This window comes from Eumetopias jubatus, unplaced genomic scaffold (assembly GCF_037043125.1).
Source record: "Eumetopias jubatus isolate StellerSeaLion01/CBP00866 unplaced genomic scaffold, mEumJub1_p1.0 scaffold_4, whole genome shotgun sequence".
Lineage (NCBI taxonomy): Eukaryota > Metazoa > Chordata > Mammalia > Carnivora > Otariidae > Eumetopias > Eumetopias jubatus.
The window spans coordinates 55373623-55389146 of record NW_028274810.1 but is presented as its reverse complement, the minus strand read 5'-3'; the positions used below and the strand labels follow the sequence as shown (position 1 = coordinate 55389146).

The 15524-nt window shown below is 32.9% G+C and overlaps 1 protein-coding gene across 1 annotated transcript in view; it reads right to left on the bottom strand.

Annotated features, from left to right (window-relative positions):
* Positions 1-15524, bottom strand: part of ITGB3BP (integrin subunit beta 3 binding protein) — a 64320-nt gene that overhangs the window by 17059 nt on the left and 31737 nt on the right. The window contains exons 3-4 of the mRNA XM_028106854.2: positions 13098-13233; positions 5426-5495 (exon numbers count right to left, since the gene is read on the bottom strand). Of these exons, the coding sequence (XP_027962655.1) occupies positions 5426-5495; positions 13098-13233 (206 nt within the window). The remainder of the gene's footprint in view (positions 1-5425; positions 5496-13097; positions 13234-15524) is intronic.

Genomic DNA, 15524 nt, shown 5'->3' with positions numbered 1-15524 from the left:
TTGGAATAATTCTTATATTTAAAACTTACCAAATTGATTAACAGGGTGTCATTTTAGGACATATACATAATTGAAAAACAAAAAGTGTAAAAGAGTATACATTATATGCCATCTTTGTATAAAAAGAGAAACCAGAAAAAAGAAATGAAACAACTTGATTTTATAAAAATAAACATAAGAAAGGGAAACCAGAAATTAATGAATTTGGTTACCTACAGGGAGTAGATAGAAAGAACTGGGAGAGAGTGACACTTCTCTGAATATTCTTTTTTGTAAAGTTTTGGCTTTTGGAATCATATTAATGTTTTACATCGTTAAAAAATTAAATCAAAAAGGATGAGAGAAAAAAGATTAAAATTGAAAAAAAAAACAGAAACAAGAGAATCTAACTACTTCAAATGAATAACTAATTCTTCAAACAAAACACTAGTCCAAGTAATGTGGAGAAAAAGAAACCCTCTTACACTGTTGATGGGAATACAAACTGGGGCAGCCACTGTAGAAAACAGTATGGAGGCTCCTCAGAAAGTTAAAAATAGAACTACCCGACTATCCAGTAATCGCACCACTGGATATTTAACCCCAAAATACAAAAACACTAATTCAAAGAGATACATGCACCTCTGTTTATGGCAGCACTATTTACAATAGCCAAATTATGGAAGCAGCCCAAGTGTCCATCAATTGATGAATTGGGTAAAGAAGAGGTGGTGTATACACACACACACACACACACACACACACACACACACACACACACACACACACAGGAATATTATTCAGCCATAAAAAAGAATGAAATCTTGCCATTTGCAACAGCATGGATGGAACTAGGTAGGGAGTATAACGCTAATGAGCAATAGAAGTCAGAGAAAATTAAATACTATGTGATTTCACTCACATATGGAATTTAATAAATAAAACAAACAAGCAAAGAAGAAAAAAGAGAGACAAACCAAGAAGCAGATTTAAAAAAATTTTTTTTAACATTTTTTAAAATTTTATTTGTCAGAGGGAGAGAGTGTGAGCAAGCACAAGCAGGGGGAGCTGCAGGCAGAGGGAGAAGCAGGCTCCCCGCTGAGCAGGGAGCCCGATGTGGGGCTCGATCCCAGAACCCTGGGATCATGACCTGAGCTGAAGGCAGATGCTTAACTGACTGAGCCACCCAAGTGTCCCCAGGAAACAGATTTTTAACTATAGAAAACAAACTGATGGTTACCAGAGGGGAGCTTCGTGGAGGGGGGGATGGGTGAAATAGGTGATGGGGATTAAAGTGTACAATTATCATGATGAATACTGAGTAATGTTTAGAATTGTTGAATCACTATATTGTACACCTGAAATTAATATAGCACTGTTAACTATACCTGAATTAAAATAGAAAAAATTAACAAAAGAGAACTAATCCAAGTAGTTTTGAACATAGTAATTTGACTATATACTGTCAAGTTAAAGACAAAAAAGATTTGCAAACAAAACTTGAATGCTTTGCAAGCTTGTTTTTAATAGTGCTATAAGTGCAGGAATTCTCAAACTATTTTGTGTTCATGGTAAGATTAAGCAAATGTGAAAATATACTGCTGCTATGAGGAGCTAAAGATGTAGTATCTCTGAGAAGGGGTGCAAATACAGAAAGGGTGAAAGCAAGGCAAAACCCTTTATCACTATGAACTCATGAATTTTAAAAAGGCCGGCTAATAGAAGGAATGATGGCGTTAGAAAATCACCATTGTATAACCAACTTAGTAGGGTAGACTACCTTCCCACTGTAGGTGGGCATCATTTAATTCATTGAGGGGCTGAATAGAACAAAAGTGGAGGAAAGGAGGATTGGTTCCCTGCCTGCCTGTTTATTTTTTTAAATTTATTTTTATTTTTAAATTTCTTTTATTTTTTAGAGAGAGCAAGAGAGCAAGCATGGAGGGGAGGGGCCGGAGGAGAGGGAGAGAGAGAATCTCAAACAGGCTCCACAGCCAGCATGGGGATTGATCCCATGACCCTATGACCTGAGCTGAAATGAAGAGTCAGACCCTAAACCCACTGAGCCACCCAAGCGACTCATCCTGCTTGCCTGTTTGAATTGGGACATCGCTCTTCTGCTCTTGAACTTGGATTTACACCATCAGCTCCCCTGGTTGTCAGGCCTTTGGACTTGAATTTGAATTACACCACTGGCTTTCTTGAGTCTCAGGCTTGTGGATGGTAGATAGTGGGACTTAGCCTCTCTAATTGCATGAGCCAATTTTTCATAATCAATCTATCTCTATATATGCAACTATATACATATAACTCATTATCAATACATTTTAATTATTTTTTAAAAAGATTTATTTATTTTAGAGAGAGGGAGCATGTGTGTGCATGCAAATGGAGGGAGGGGCAGAGGGAGAGAATCTCCAGTAGTCTTCCTGCTGAGCATGGAGCCCAATGGGCTTTTTATCCCAGAACCCTGAGATCATGACCTGAGCTGAAATCAAGAGTTGGATGCTTAACCAACTGAGCTACCCAGGTGCCCCAATACATTTTAATTATTAATAACAATATATCAATGCCATTTTATTATCATTAAATGTTATATTTTATTAATACTATATTATTATTATATTATTACATATATATGTATCTGCAATTGGTTCTGTTTCTCTGGACAACCCTAACCTATACAATTGCCAAAACGAAATATAAAATGCTATGATCGGGGCGCCTGGGTGGCTTAGTCGTTAAGTGTCTGCCTTCGGCTCAGGTCATGATCCCAGGGTCCTGGGATCGAGCCCTGCATCGGGCTCCCTGCTCAGGGGGAAGCCTGCTTCTCCCTCTCCCACTCCCCCTGCTTGTGTTCCTGCTCTCGCTATCTCTCTGTCAAATAAATAAATAAAATCTTTAATAAAAAAATGCTATGATCATTTAAAACTGATGTACAAATGTGAAATGTTCAATTTAACTTCAGATTTTCAAAAACCAAGTCTTTAGAACAGCTTTACAAGATAATAAAAGAAATCTAAACAAATGGAACAAATGAAGAACCCATTACTAAAGCTAGTAAAATGGCTTTATTGACTAGGATTGAGTAAGTTTATAATGAGTGGAAAAAAACAATCAGCAAGCCATAATTTTTATCTATTGCAAAATATCTTGGCTTGTCCTTAAGTTCACTAATTCTAGTATCAAGTCATGGAGTGATATACATAAATAATAGGGATCTTTAGAAATAAACATTGAGAGAAATTAAGTAAATATAGGCAAATTCCTAAGTGAACCATAACAAAGGTTCTTGTTCCCTTGCTACTTTAAAGCTCACTGCTACGAGAGCTGTTGTTAAAAATCTGGAGCTGTAAGCAAATCGATGGGTTCAGAAGAATAAGGAAGGGAAGAAACTATAAAAAGTTAGAATAACTTAAGTGGAGCTGATTTGGCGGAAAGCAAGGATAAGTTTGGCTTGATCACTGTTGTCCAAAAACATTTCCTCCTTCACTGCCTACTTTTATTCCTAAGTTTTTTATACTTCATATAATTATATCAGAAATTCATTTGGTTTAGCAGGTATCTACTTTCATTTTTTTAAATTTAAATTCAATTAATTAACATACGGTATATTATTAGTTTCAGAGATAAGAGTTCAGTGATTCATCAGTCTTATATAACACCCAGTCTTATATAACACCTGCGTGTTATCTGCTTTCAACTATAAGATTATACATGTTTCAAAAATTGTTACTTGCCCCTTGCTCTCACTGTATGTCCTTTTGTACAATTTATTTTTCTGTGTGTATATATTGACAATTTTAAAATACATTAAATAAGTTAAACAAAAAGAGAATGCTTTCCCTTTTTTGGGAAAGATTTTATTTATTCATTTTAGAGAGAGAGAGAGCATGAATGGGAGGAGAAGCAGAGGAGGTGGGAGAGAGAGTCTGAAGCAGACTCCATGCTGAACGGAGCCCGACGCAGGGCTCAGTCTCACAACCCCGAGATCATGACCTAAGCTGAAACCAGGAGTTGGATGCTTAACCAACTGAGCCACCCAGGAACCCCAAGAATGCTTTCCTCTTAATATCTAGTTGAGACTGGTTTCACTGAGGAAATGGGAACGTTGCTTGGGGGAAGGAAGGAGTAGTAATTCACAACAAAAATATTTGTGGGACAGGGCACATGAAAATATTTGGAGCTGGGGGAGCATGGCTAGGAAAAGCATCTAGTAAAAGCAGATAAAGGGGTATGATGATAGATGTAGGAGATGCCAAACAAAGAAATTTCTCTGTGAAACTCTTCCCTTTGTCTCTGTTGTACTCTAAATGGCATTCAATTTTTGTATATTTTAATCTAGACTAGTACTGATTAAGACTATAGTTCAGCTACATTATGAAAAAAAAAGACTTCTGGGGTTATAACCACAAGTTACAACACTATTCGTATGGAAAATGCATTCTGAATTCCACTCATATGATTTAAAAAAACATTTTGAAACATAACTTATAACCTATTTCTGAGTTTGGAAAGGTATATTAACCTACAACATAAGACCATAAACTCCCAATGGGTAGAAACTTCATTTTCTTCATCTTTACCCACCCATCATATTGTGTGGCACACAGACAATATAGCTGAAAGGGTAAATGAGCTGAACGTATGAATTACTTTGAAAATTTAACCCCCTGTTCTGGTTAATTCAATTTTCCAGCCTCGGTGGATAGATATAAAACTATCCTTTCCAGGATATATATGGGAAGTAGATTTTTGTAGATAATACCTTCATTCAAGGCAGCATTGGCTGGCCAATAGGAAAATAGTTGGGTGCTGGCATATAAAAGCCTCCTGGGTTCCTCTGGATCTCTTACTCTGCTGGCTTCACTGTGTTCCTAGCTCTTGAACCAGGTATTTGTTAGGCATTATGTTCCCAGATAACAGATTATTTTTCCATCCATATAAAATCTGAAAAGGGCATTTTCCTCAGTTTTATCTTAAGCTGGTCTCTTATTCATGGGCTGGGAAACTGCACTCAATGAGTATTAAAATTAAGATATCACAGGGGCGTTTGAGTGGCTCAGTCAGTTGAGTATCCGACTCTTCATTTTCTCTCAGATCATGATCTCAGGGTCCTGAGATCAAGCCCTGCATGGGACTCTGCACTCAGTGGGGGGTTTGCTTGAGATTCTCTCTTTCCCTCTCCCTCTCCCCTCACCCCACTTGTACTCTCGCTTTCTCTCAAAGAAATATTAAAAAAAATTAAGATATTACATATCATGATCACATGAACACTGCAAAACACATCACAAAATATTTTACTTCTTTAAAAAAGAATACTTCAACTCAGGTATAAACTATTTTTTAAAATTTTTGCAAATAGATTATTTCTCTTAAATTATTACTTTAAGAAATATGATTCTTTTAAGACATGTGTTTATTATTTCAAAAACAACAAACTTACTCATCATTGTCTTTTGTTGTAGATTCCTTCCTTTCGGTTAAACTGAGGTGACTCAATTTTTTCCTTTTTCCTATATACAAGCAGTAAAAAGAAGAACTTAAGGGGAAAACTGTCAAATTTTAAATAGAATTTAGATCAACAAAGTTTAAATAGAAAATAAAAAGGTAGACTAATGAAAGGGAAGTAGGAAAAGAAAAAGTATCCTAGAATTTGCTATGGAAAAAAAAATCACTATTACGGATAACTTTTCAATAGCTATTTTTTTTTATTTTCCAATATCCCAGTTTTTTATTCATGACTTTATATAGAAAAAAAATAATCTTTACTAGATAAAGGATACTTTCATCAAATATTTTAATAAACAATATTATCTTAAAGTTTCCAGTTTGTATTATTTCACCCCTATTTTTTGCCTCAAAGTTAACAAGAGGTTGGTGATACTTATATCTACAAAGTAGTGAGTTTCTAGTGATGTCACAGTAAAATAAATTTGATAAATGTGCCTGACTTTAAATATATATTGAAACAATGCATAATGATTTAGCAAATTCTTGGAAAGATCCTGTGTGTGGGATTGAAAGGTAAATTTGATTTTATAGCTCTAGTAGAATATGATGTTTGCATTTATTAGTGGTCAAATAGATAATTGTTTTATGAGCTCTCCATTTAGTTGTTGGTTCTACTGTACTTCATAGTATAGTACCCCATATACTTTAAACATATTTGATGTATAATAAGTATTTGAGGACATAATAAATTCTTAATGTCTTACATACACTGGCCTTCAATAAATGTTTATTGAATGAATAAGCAAGGAAATGAATGAATAATCCAAACTTTTTACTACAAATGAAAAAAAGTCCAGAGAAATCATTTTTTTAAATGTAAAATTGGTGACAACTTCCTTACACTATGTATTCTTATGTTGTTTCATTTGTTCAACAACTGGCACAGGAACTATTATTTAACTCAATGTCCTTATTCTTCACAAAGGAAAAACAGGTGAAATAAATTTTATTATTTAATTTAACCCAACATACTCAAAATACTCTAATTTTAACATATGATAATATAAAATTATTAGTGGGATCATTCATATTCTCTTTCTCACACTGTCTTTGATATATGGTGTGTATTTTACACTTATAGCACATCTCAGTTCAGATGAGCCACAATCCAAATGCTCTGTAATCTACATGTATTGGAAAGTATAGCTCTATGTAATACTGAAGGAGGATCTGATACTTCTAGATGAAACCGAGTACACAAATAACACGAAGGCAATTTCTTTAAATTTTCAAATATAATTTATTAATATATTAATGTACTGTCTGGAACAGACTTTCCAATGCTGGTTTATACTTTTTTCTTCACTTAATTTTTATTCCATTACTCTTATTTGCTCCTATTACTAGGGGAAAAGTTTATTTAAAGTATATTTTCTATTCTCTGATATTTATAATTTCACTGAGTAAGTTGGTTCAGAAACTAACAATAATTTCCCTCATTGTTACTTTGGATCTTGTGGCTTCTCTCAAAAAAAAAAAAAGTATCATAACTAAATTATCTCAAAATAGTCTTTAATTCTAAAAAGAGAAAAACTTGTGATTTAGAGATCTTGCTAAAGTACTAGTTATCTCTTTTTATTAACTTTTCATTATTTGACTTGACTCTATCCTTAAATTCCAAATAGTAAGAGTTTATTTAACAAAGGATTAAAGGGAAAAAGAGTAACCATTTTTTTAAAAAAGATTTTATTTTTATTTATTTGCCAGAGAGTGAGAGAGCACAAGTAGGGGGAGCAGCAGAGGGAGAGGGAGAAGCAGGCCCCTCACTGAGCAGGGAACCTGATGCAGGGCTCAATCCCGGGACCCTGAGATAATGACCTGAGCCAAAGACTGTTGTTTAGCCGACTGAGCCACCCAGGTGCCCCAACAGTAACAATATTTTATTTATGATTTTAGAGAACTCTGAGGAAAAAGTCTATTAAAATCCATCTCTCTTAAAAAAATCAAGCTGGATATGAAATCCCATGATACACATTAAACCTTATATTCAGAAAATCTTTGCCTAAAGGTTAATACTAATTTCCTGAATTTTGTGCTCTGCTGTCTGCATTCAATAAAGCTCCACAATTAAATATTAAAATTACTTTGTTCCTTTAACTTATAATTAATTTTCACATTTTAGCACCATCAGTCAATAAAGTTAGGTGAGAAATAGTAAAAGAATGCTTTATTTGAATTTTCACCAGGTGTTCAATGCCTGCTGAAACATTTTTATTATTGTAAGGGGATCAGATATCTTATTCTATAAAATGTAATCTATAGCATTAATCTCAATCTCCTCATAGAAGGACTTACATTTCTAATATACTTTCCAATTGTTAAATAGGAGGAGTTTTAATATCTCTAAGAATAACACTTGGAGCCTGACTCTCCCTCTGCCTGCCACTCTCCCTGCTTGTGCTCTCTGTCAAATAAATAAATAAAATCTTAAAAAAAAAATTGCTTCCTTGATTTCATTTCATTCTATTAGCAATTAACATACAGTAAATAGCTGCAGATTCTATATGGACTGTTTCTTGCTAGGTTATATATAACAAACAGTTGTGTATGTGATTCCCTTTAAAGGCAGTTTCACAAAACACTGGTGAAAAATGTACCATCACTGAATCTGGGCTACATTCAAAATTGTATTTTGGACTTTCTGGTAAGGCTCAGGGAGCCCCTTCTCTGACTAATGAAGATAACTTTCAACAGATCATGATGTTTAGAAGTACAATCAATGATGTTAATGATAACGGCTAACACTTAAATAGTATTTTTAGGGCCATGCACTGTTTTTAAATGTTACATATATAAACTAATCTGCAAAACTCTGCATTGGTCACTCTTATTCCCATTTTACAGATGAGGAAACAGAGGCACAGAATGGCCACATAACTTATCCAAGGCCCTAAAGCTAGTAAGTGCCAGAGTCAGGATCCAAGTCTGACACCCAACCTTCTGTGCCACTCAGGTACCCCAAAATCATGTTATTCTTTTAATTAACCAAATTATTATTATTAAACAAGAGTGGAGAGTGAAGAACCTCTTTAGAGGATTAATTCATGAAAAATAACAATGTTAATGGTTCCTTTTTTAAAATTCAAAATACCTTTATTGAGTCCCATGGAAGAAATTTAATATTCTTAAAATATTACCTATATTATTGAAGAGAAAGGTATCAATGAGAAAATTGGAATTGCTTTTTAGCTACTAAAACATTAATATTTGAGAAGCAGAATGGTAAGTTTTAAAATCTTTCATCCAAATTAGATTGTGGACCACATTAAGAAGCATTTGGCTCATATATCTCAAACTGCTCATCATATATTTAAGCTGATAGTAATTTATCAGCTCCTTTGAAATACATATTGTCTGTTCCTTCTCCCACTTAAAAAGAAATCAGTCTTGACAGAGGTCTACCATTTGATTAGTCTTTTCAAAGAACCTCCTTTTTTTTTTAAATCATTGCCTTGTTTTCTATTTAATACTTTATTTCTATTTAATACTTTATATCTTTTACTATTTCCTTTCTTGTATTTTTGGGGGCTTGTTCTATTCTTTTTCCATCCATCTGAGTTGAATGCTTGGCTTATTAGTTTTCAATCATTCTTCCTTTCTAAATATATGCATTTAAAAGTATAAAATTTCCACTAAGAACTGTTTTAGTATAAAGCAGTATTTAGGTATAAAGTTTTCCTGTAAGTTTTTTGTTATTATCATTCAATTCTAAATATTTTATACTTTCCATTATGATTTTTCTGAACAATGAATTATTTAGAAGGTTCTAGGTTTCCAAATAGGTGGGCTAAAATTTTTAGAGGGCTGCCTTTTTATTATTGATTCCTAACTGCACAAAATTTTGGTTAGCGACTGTGACAGCAATTTTAGTATGTTGAGAGTTCTTTGTGACTCCAAACTGGTTATATTTTTTGTAAAAGTTCTAGGTCATGCTTTATCATGTGTTGGGTATTATACTTGTTTGACCACAGCTCATTAGATCACACTTGCTAGCTATGTTCCAAACTGTTTATATCCTTCCTAAGTTTTTATCTATTTCATCAGTTTCTGAAAGAGGTACTTTAAATTTTACTATAATTAGGGATTTGTGAGTCTCTCCTTGTAATCCTGTCCTATTTCATTATGTTTTGTTTTTGTTTTAGATGCACATAGTTTCAGAAATCTTTTTCTAGTAGTGACTCCTTCTCTCACTATGTATAGATTCCTTTATCTTCAATAAGGTTTTTTTGCTTTAAAGTCCATTTTGCTCTATATTAATATTCTTATAACTATTAATTTTTTTAAAGTTAATATTTGCTTTTTTATTAATATTAATTATATTAATAAAAACAGCTAAAATACATATTGAAAACTTACTACATGCCAGGCAATGCTCTGAGTGCTTTTTGTATATTACTTTAATTGTCACAATAATCCTGAGGTAGATATTATTTTCCCCATTTTTACATGCAAATAAAAAAGACACAATTTTAAAGTCAGTTAACAGATATTCTTCTGCTCCCTAAAAATTGTAAGAATCTTAAAACACTTTAGCTTCTTCCTGCTCCCTCATCAGTATTCCATGCTATTACAGTCTATTATTTGTTTTTAACCTTCTCAAATTGTCTTTTGCTTTGTAGTGAGCAGAATTTGTAGTCACATTTTTGTAATTAGATTTATATTAAATTTACCAACATGTCTGCTAATTTATTTTTCACCATTGTTCTTTGCATTCCATTCCTTTACCTGAGGCTCAGTTTACTTCTCCAAGTAGATTTTTTAGTAGCCCCTTCAGGGAGTCTCTGTGAATGGTAAATTCTGTCAGACTTTGTCTGAAAAAAATCTTTATTTCATCTTCATTTCCTGAATAAAAAAATTCAGCTGTGATTTTTATTTGGTATTATTCTACTTCCTGCTGGAGTCTGTTGATAGTCTACTATCAGTCTGTCATTCCCTTGTGGGCTATATGTCTTTTTCTCTGGTGGCCTTTAAAATTTTCTCTTTGTCTTTGACAGTTTGCAGTTTTACCATGATATGACTAGGTGTGGATTTGTTTTCATTCATCCTGCTCAGACTAAGCATGGTATTCCAACCTGGAAATTCTCATCTTTCCTTAACTGTGAAATTGAAATTATGAAAAATTGATAGTCCTTTTATCTTAGAATACTGCCTCAGCCCATTCTCCTTATTTCCTCCTTATGGAACTCCTATTTGATGTATGTTGGAGCTTCTTATTCTATTCATCATTTCTCTTTACCATTTTATCATATTCTCCATTTCTTTATCTCTGTGTTATTACATTGCTGCAGTCTGGGTGATTTCTACAGATCTATTGTCTAATTCACAAATACTCTCTTTGACTATGCAAATTTGTTGTTTATCCTTCTACTCTAATTATTAAATAATAAGTCTGATGCATCCTTCCTCTTTACTGAAAAGCATAATAGTTTGGAGAAATTTGCTAAGGGGTAGGGGAGGGCAGCAATATAATGATAACACACACAAAAACGTATATAACAATGAGAAATATATATGATGATAAGTAAATAAATATATATCTCTCAAAAGTACAAACTGGAATCATTCACCCTGTTTTTGGCCCACATGTAGAGTCTAAGTAGAGGGAAGACTGAGAAACAGATTTTTCTTTCTAAGTACAAATGTATTTAAATTTAATAACAAATCATCTGTTCACATAGTACACAGTTCAAATGTATATAGAAAGTACATATAAATACCTAGAGGAAGAGTATAACAGAAGGAATACAGGCCGAGAGACCTGAAAGTGCAATGACCTTGTGGAAGGAAGGGGTTTAACATGATTGATGAGTAGCAAGAAAGTAAGAGTGGTTATAGTGTAAATGTGGGAAGGATAGTAGAAAAGGAGATAGACAAGGTGGTCAGGTATTTGATGATGTATGGCCTTAAAAGTCATAAAGTTTTGAATTATATCCTAAGTGTGATGGGAAGTGAATTGCACTTAAAATGCCCTTGAAAATTCTATTTAAATAAAAGTGCTTATTTAAGTTGCATCTTATGTTTTGTACAATATTTAAAAACTGAGAATTGTTAATAGAAGTTATGAGATCATTTGGAACTTAAATCACCTCATAAGAGTCAGGCTTTCTTATTTCTAAAACATGTATAAGATGACATATTAGGACAAGCAATGTAATGATTAAAAATGACATAATGGGATATAAGATCCTAGAGAATTCTATGTTGAGACTTTTGTATGTGAGATACATATATCAAAGAGTATATGAAACATATATATGTACAGTTTAATGAACCAATATAACCACTATATAAGTTAAAAAATAGAATATTGCCAGCACCCCAGCAACCCTTGCTATATGACTTTTTAAAAAAGAGCTTACTTAGTACTATAATCTGTGATAATTATCCACTTAAATGTCAACCAGGATCATGTGACCCATCTTTTTATGGGCAAAAGGAATGTTCCCTTAAGTCCATATTTAATTTCAATATGGAAATTGAGTACGTATCCACTTAAAATCTATTCATATTTCAGTATAGAGATGTGCCATCTCTAAGGCACTAATTTTTAATTTTAAACAAAAAATATATTAAGTGTATTAAAAACAGATAGAGCTTGAAGAAAATGTATACATCTTCACACATTTTTGTGAAAGCAAACCTAATAATAATAGCTTTAAGATAAAAAGCATTTGATTAAAGTAAAATAAAAGTCATTCAAAAGTTTAAGATCTCATTATGGGTTTCATTACAACAAATTAGGTAAAATGAGATTTCTTTGTTTCTGTGTAGCTTCTAGTATATTCTTAGCACTCAATAAATGTTAAACAGTAAAATATGAATTAGGCTAATCACAGGACTTCTGAAATATATTTTATTAAATTTGAGCCTACTTAGAATTTTATATTATAGAAACCTGACATGTCACTGATTCATGACCTTTTGTAATATTAAAAATTAAACCTATGAAATCTAGATTCATATATCTTTTAAATATTTTAGCAATAAACTACGAGAGAACAAGAAATATGCATAGTCAAAATTAAACTAAATATTTTAAAATAAACAATTTCATATTAAAATTGGGTTATTCTCTAGTGGAAAACCCTACAAATTTTTTTTGCAAATGCACTTAAGATAGTAAAGGTAAAGAAGGGAATGAAATATAATAAATAAAAGCAAGCTATATAAAGATAAACGAAATGTGGATAAAACTAAATGGACAACATGACTAAAAATAACATTTAGAAGTAGCTCTCTTAAACTGTATTGCAGCAGTACCTGAATTATATGCCTTTTAATTTATGCACATGATGGATAGCTTGTTAAGGGGTATATCTGTAACCATTATAATTGATAGTAGCTGAAGGCAGTCAGACCATAATTTCTATTTAATGGATGGGATAGTAAGGGAACAAAGTCTGCAGTAGCATTTTAAAATAAGTGCCTAGAAAGTTTACATTTATGTCCAAAGTAGTCCTATATTCTAGCCTTCCTTATGTTGAATTCTTTAAGAAAAAAAAAAAATCAGCTGCAGCAAGATCCATATACCATTAAATAAAAATTCTGATTTAACCAATAACTAGAAAAATATTACAATAAATGGAAAAGAATGTTCAACTAACCATTTGATGGTTCATTTTTGTGCTCTTGTTCTTTAGAGCTTGCAGGAGAAGCAAATGGGCTCATCTGACAAGTTCCAGTTGTTGGAGAATAAGTTGTAATACTTTTCTTCCTTGTGATTTTTGAAGAATCAAATGACTGAAAATAAATATTGAGACAAAAATACTTATGTTTGGTTCTTTGAGAATGCCTTTTAAAACTTGTAAAATTCAAACCAGTATTATTTTCCTTGCTCTTTCTTTTCAGAATTTAAATACCATTAATTACCACCTCCAAAATGAACACTATTCTTAAAGTCTTAGAGATAATTCAGGTCTCCACACTGATTAGGGCATCTCAATTTGATATTTGTGAAAATTTAATATTAAAGGTTTACTGCCTTCTGAGATGGTATTTCCAAACAGTTTAGAGATGGCTGACTCTTCCAGTTATATCCTGACTTTTGCTGTCTGCTGAACCTGAAGTACAATTATGGGGCTAGGCCAGGGAAACTCAGAAGTTTCTTATAGTAAAATCCACAAGGAAATTCTAGGAGGGCTAAGTGCTTTCTTACACCTTCACAAAGTTGCTCTGACATACTGACTTCTTGTCTTAAGAATAACCAAAATAATGTTTGAACATTATTTTTTTAACAATTACAACATAATTGAATATTAACATATTCAAATAATGTTATTTGAACATTAAAATTTAAGGCCCTTGAGAATTCGGCCTATCCTACAGGGTACCCTCCTATCCTCTCCTCTGTGTTCCTACACACCTGTGCATACCTCCTCCAATAAAATTAAAAATTATTTTAATAATTTTTCACATTTCTGTCTGCCCCATTAAAATCTGAATTCCTAAAAATAAGTATTTCTTCATCTTTGTGCCCTAGAACTCAAAAATGTGTAATGAATGAATGATGTAAAAGGAACAGTCCAGTAACCTTGGCCAAGCCACTATGAATTTCATTCACTTGTTCATTAGTTCATTCATCTAGTATGAAATGACACCTGTAGTCCCAGTCACTTAGATTATACACATTTGGGCCTCAGCTCATTCTGTGATCCTAGGCTGGAGTGTCCTTTCTTATCTTTCCCAGATCAAATCTTCCTTTGGTTTAGGTCCCCATTTACGATCCACTTCCTCCAAACACCCATTATCACACAATTAATTGCTTGCTCTTCTGAACTCCTTTTAAACTGTTTTCTGTAATGCTTACTGATCACCCAGCACTTGCTAACTAATATGTACAAAGAAAGAGAAAAAACTATTCTGGCCTTATAAACAGCAGAGAAGAGGTCTTAACAGTAGTATGGGTGCTACAAAAATTGAGAGGAAAGGGAAAATCAAAGTGGGCTGCAGTAATTTTACGGAAGGATTCTTGTGAGGAGGAAGGGTGAGGTTTAGATAAGCAAAAATGAAAGGTATGAAAAACCTGAAATCTAGAGGTGCTACAGATGGCACAGGCTGGATTTGGGGGATTAAAAAAGGTCTGAAGGCTTATGATGTTATTACTTATATTGTAGAATTAAACTTTAGTTTGGTAGCTGACTTGAAATAGTTATATAATTCTCCATTGTCAATGATTCTTTATTTCTAGACACCCTGGCAGAAATAGTGGCTGTGTCACCTTTTTCAGTATCTTCGTATTAGTTCCAGAATCTAAAGCATTAATTTTTTTTTTTTTTACAGTTAAGGTTTTAAATGATAAATACTTTTTCATATTGGGGAAACAGAAGGCTTTCCATTCTTTATTTCATATATCCATAGTAGCCACAAATGTAACCAATATCTTTTTTAAAAATCAAACTATATCAAGTTATAACTCTAAGGCAATCTTTTTTGTAGGGTGAAAAGGTTTTAAGTCTCTTTATCAGGTGGTTATTATTACCTCTCCATCTTGAGTTTTCACCTGTTTATATGTATTCAGTCATAAACTATGACATTTATTCAATCCTACCCTACCTTTCCAAGAATTTATTGCTTAGAACTATTTCACTGTATATGTACAAGAAATGAAAGTCACTACACTAATGTACATTTATGTCAATCTGTTTTCCTATTTTATCAAAAATTATTTTTCCAATTGCCAAATATCTAAACATTACTATAGATCATACATTTGTCCTTGAAAACCATTTTCTAGCTTTCATAAAATAAGTCTCTGTGTGTGTGTGTGTGTGTGTGTGTGTGTGTGTGTGTGTGTGTGTTTCCCCTCACCTTAAAATACTGAAACTTCTTAGAGTGGGGGGAGAGAAGGGGAAAAATACTGAGGCTTCTCTTCTGCTTTCTTTTTTTGGTCATCTGTGTTGGAAAAACGTCTGTCTACAAACACTATACAAAGAGGGAAAAATGAAAATCTACCTTCCCTTACTATCCCACTAAATGTTCTTCAGTAAGTAACACATTTTAATATACCTGACTACTGATACACAAAGGCATAA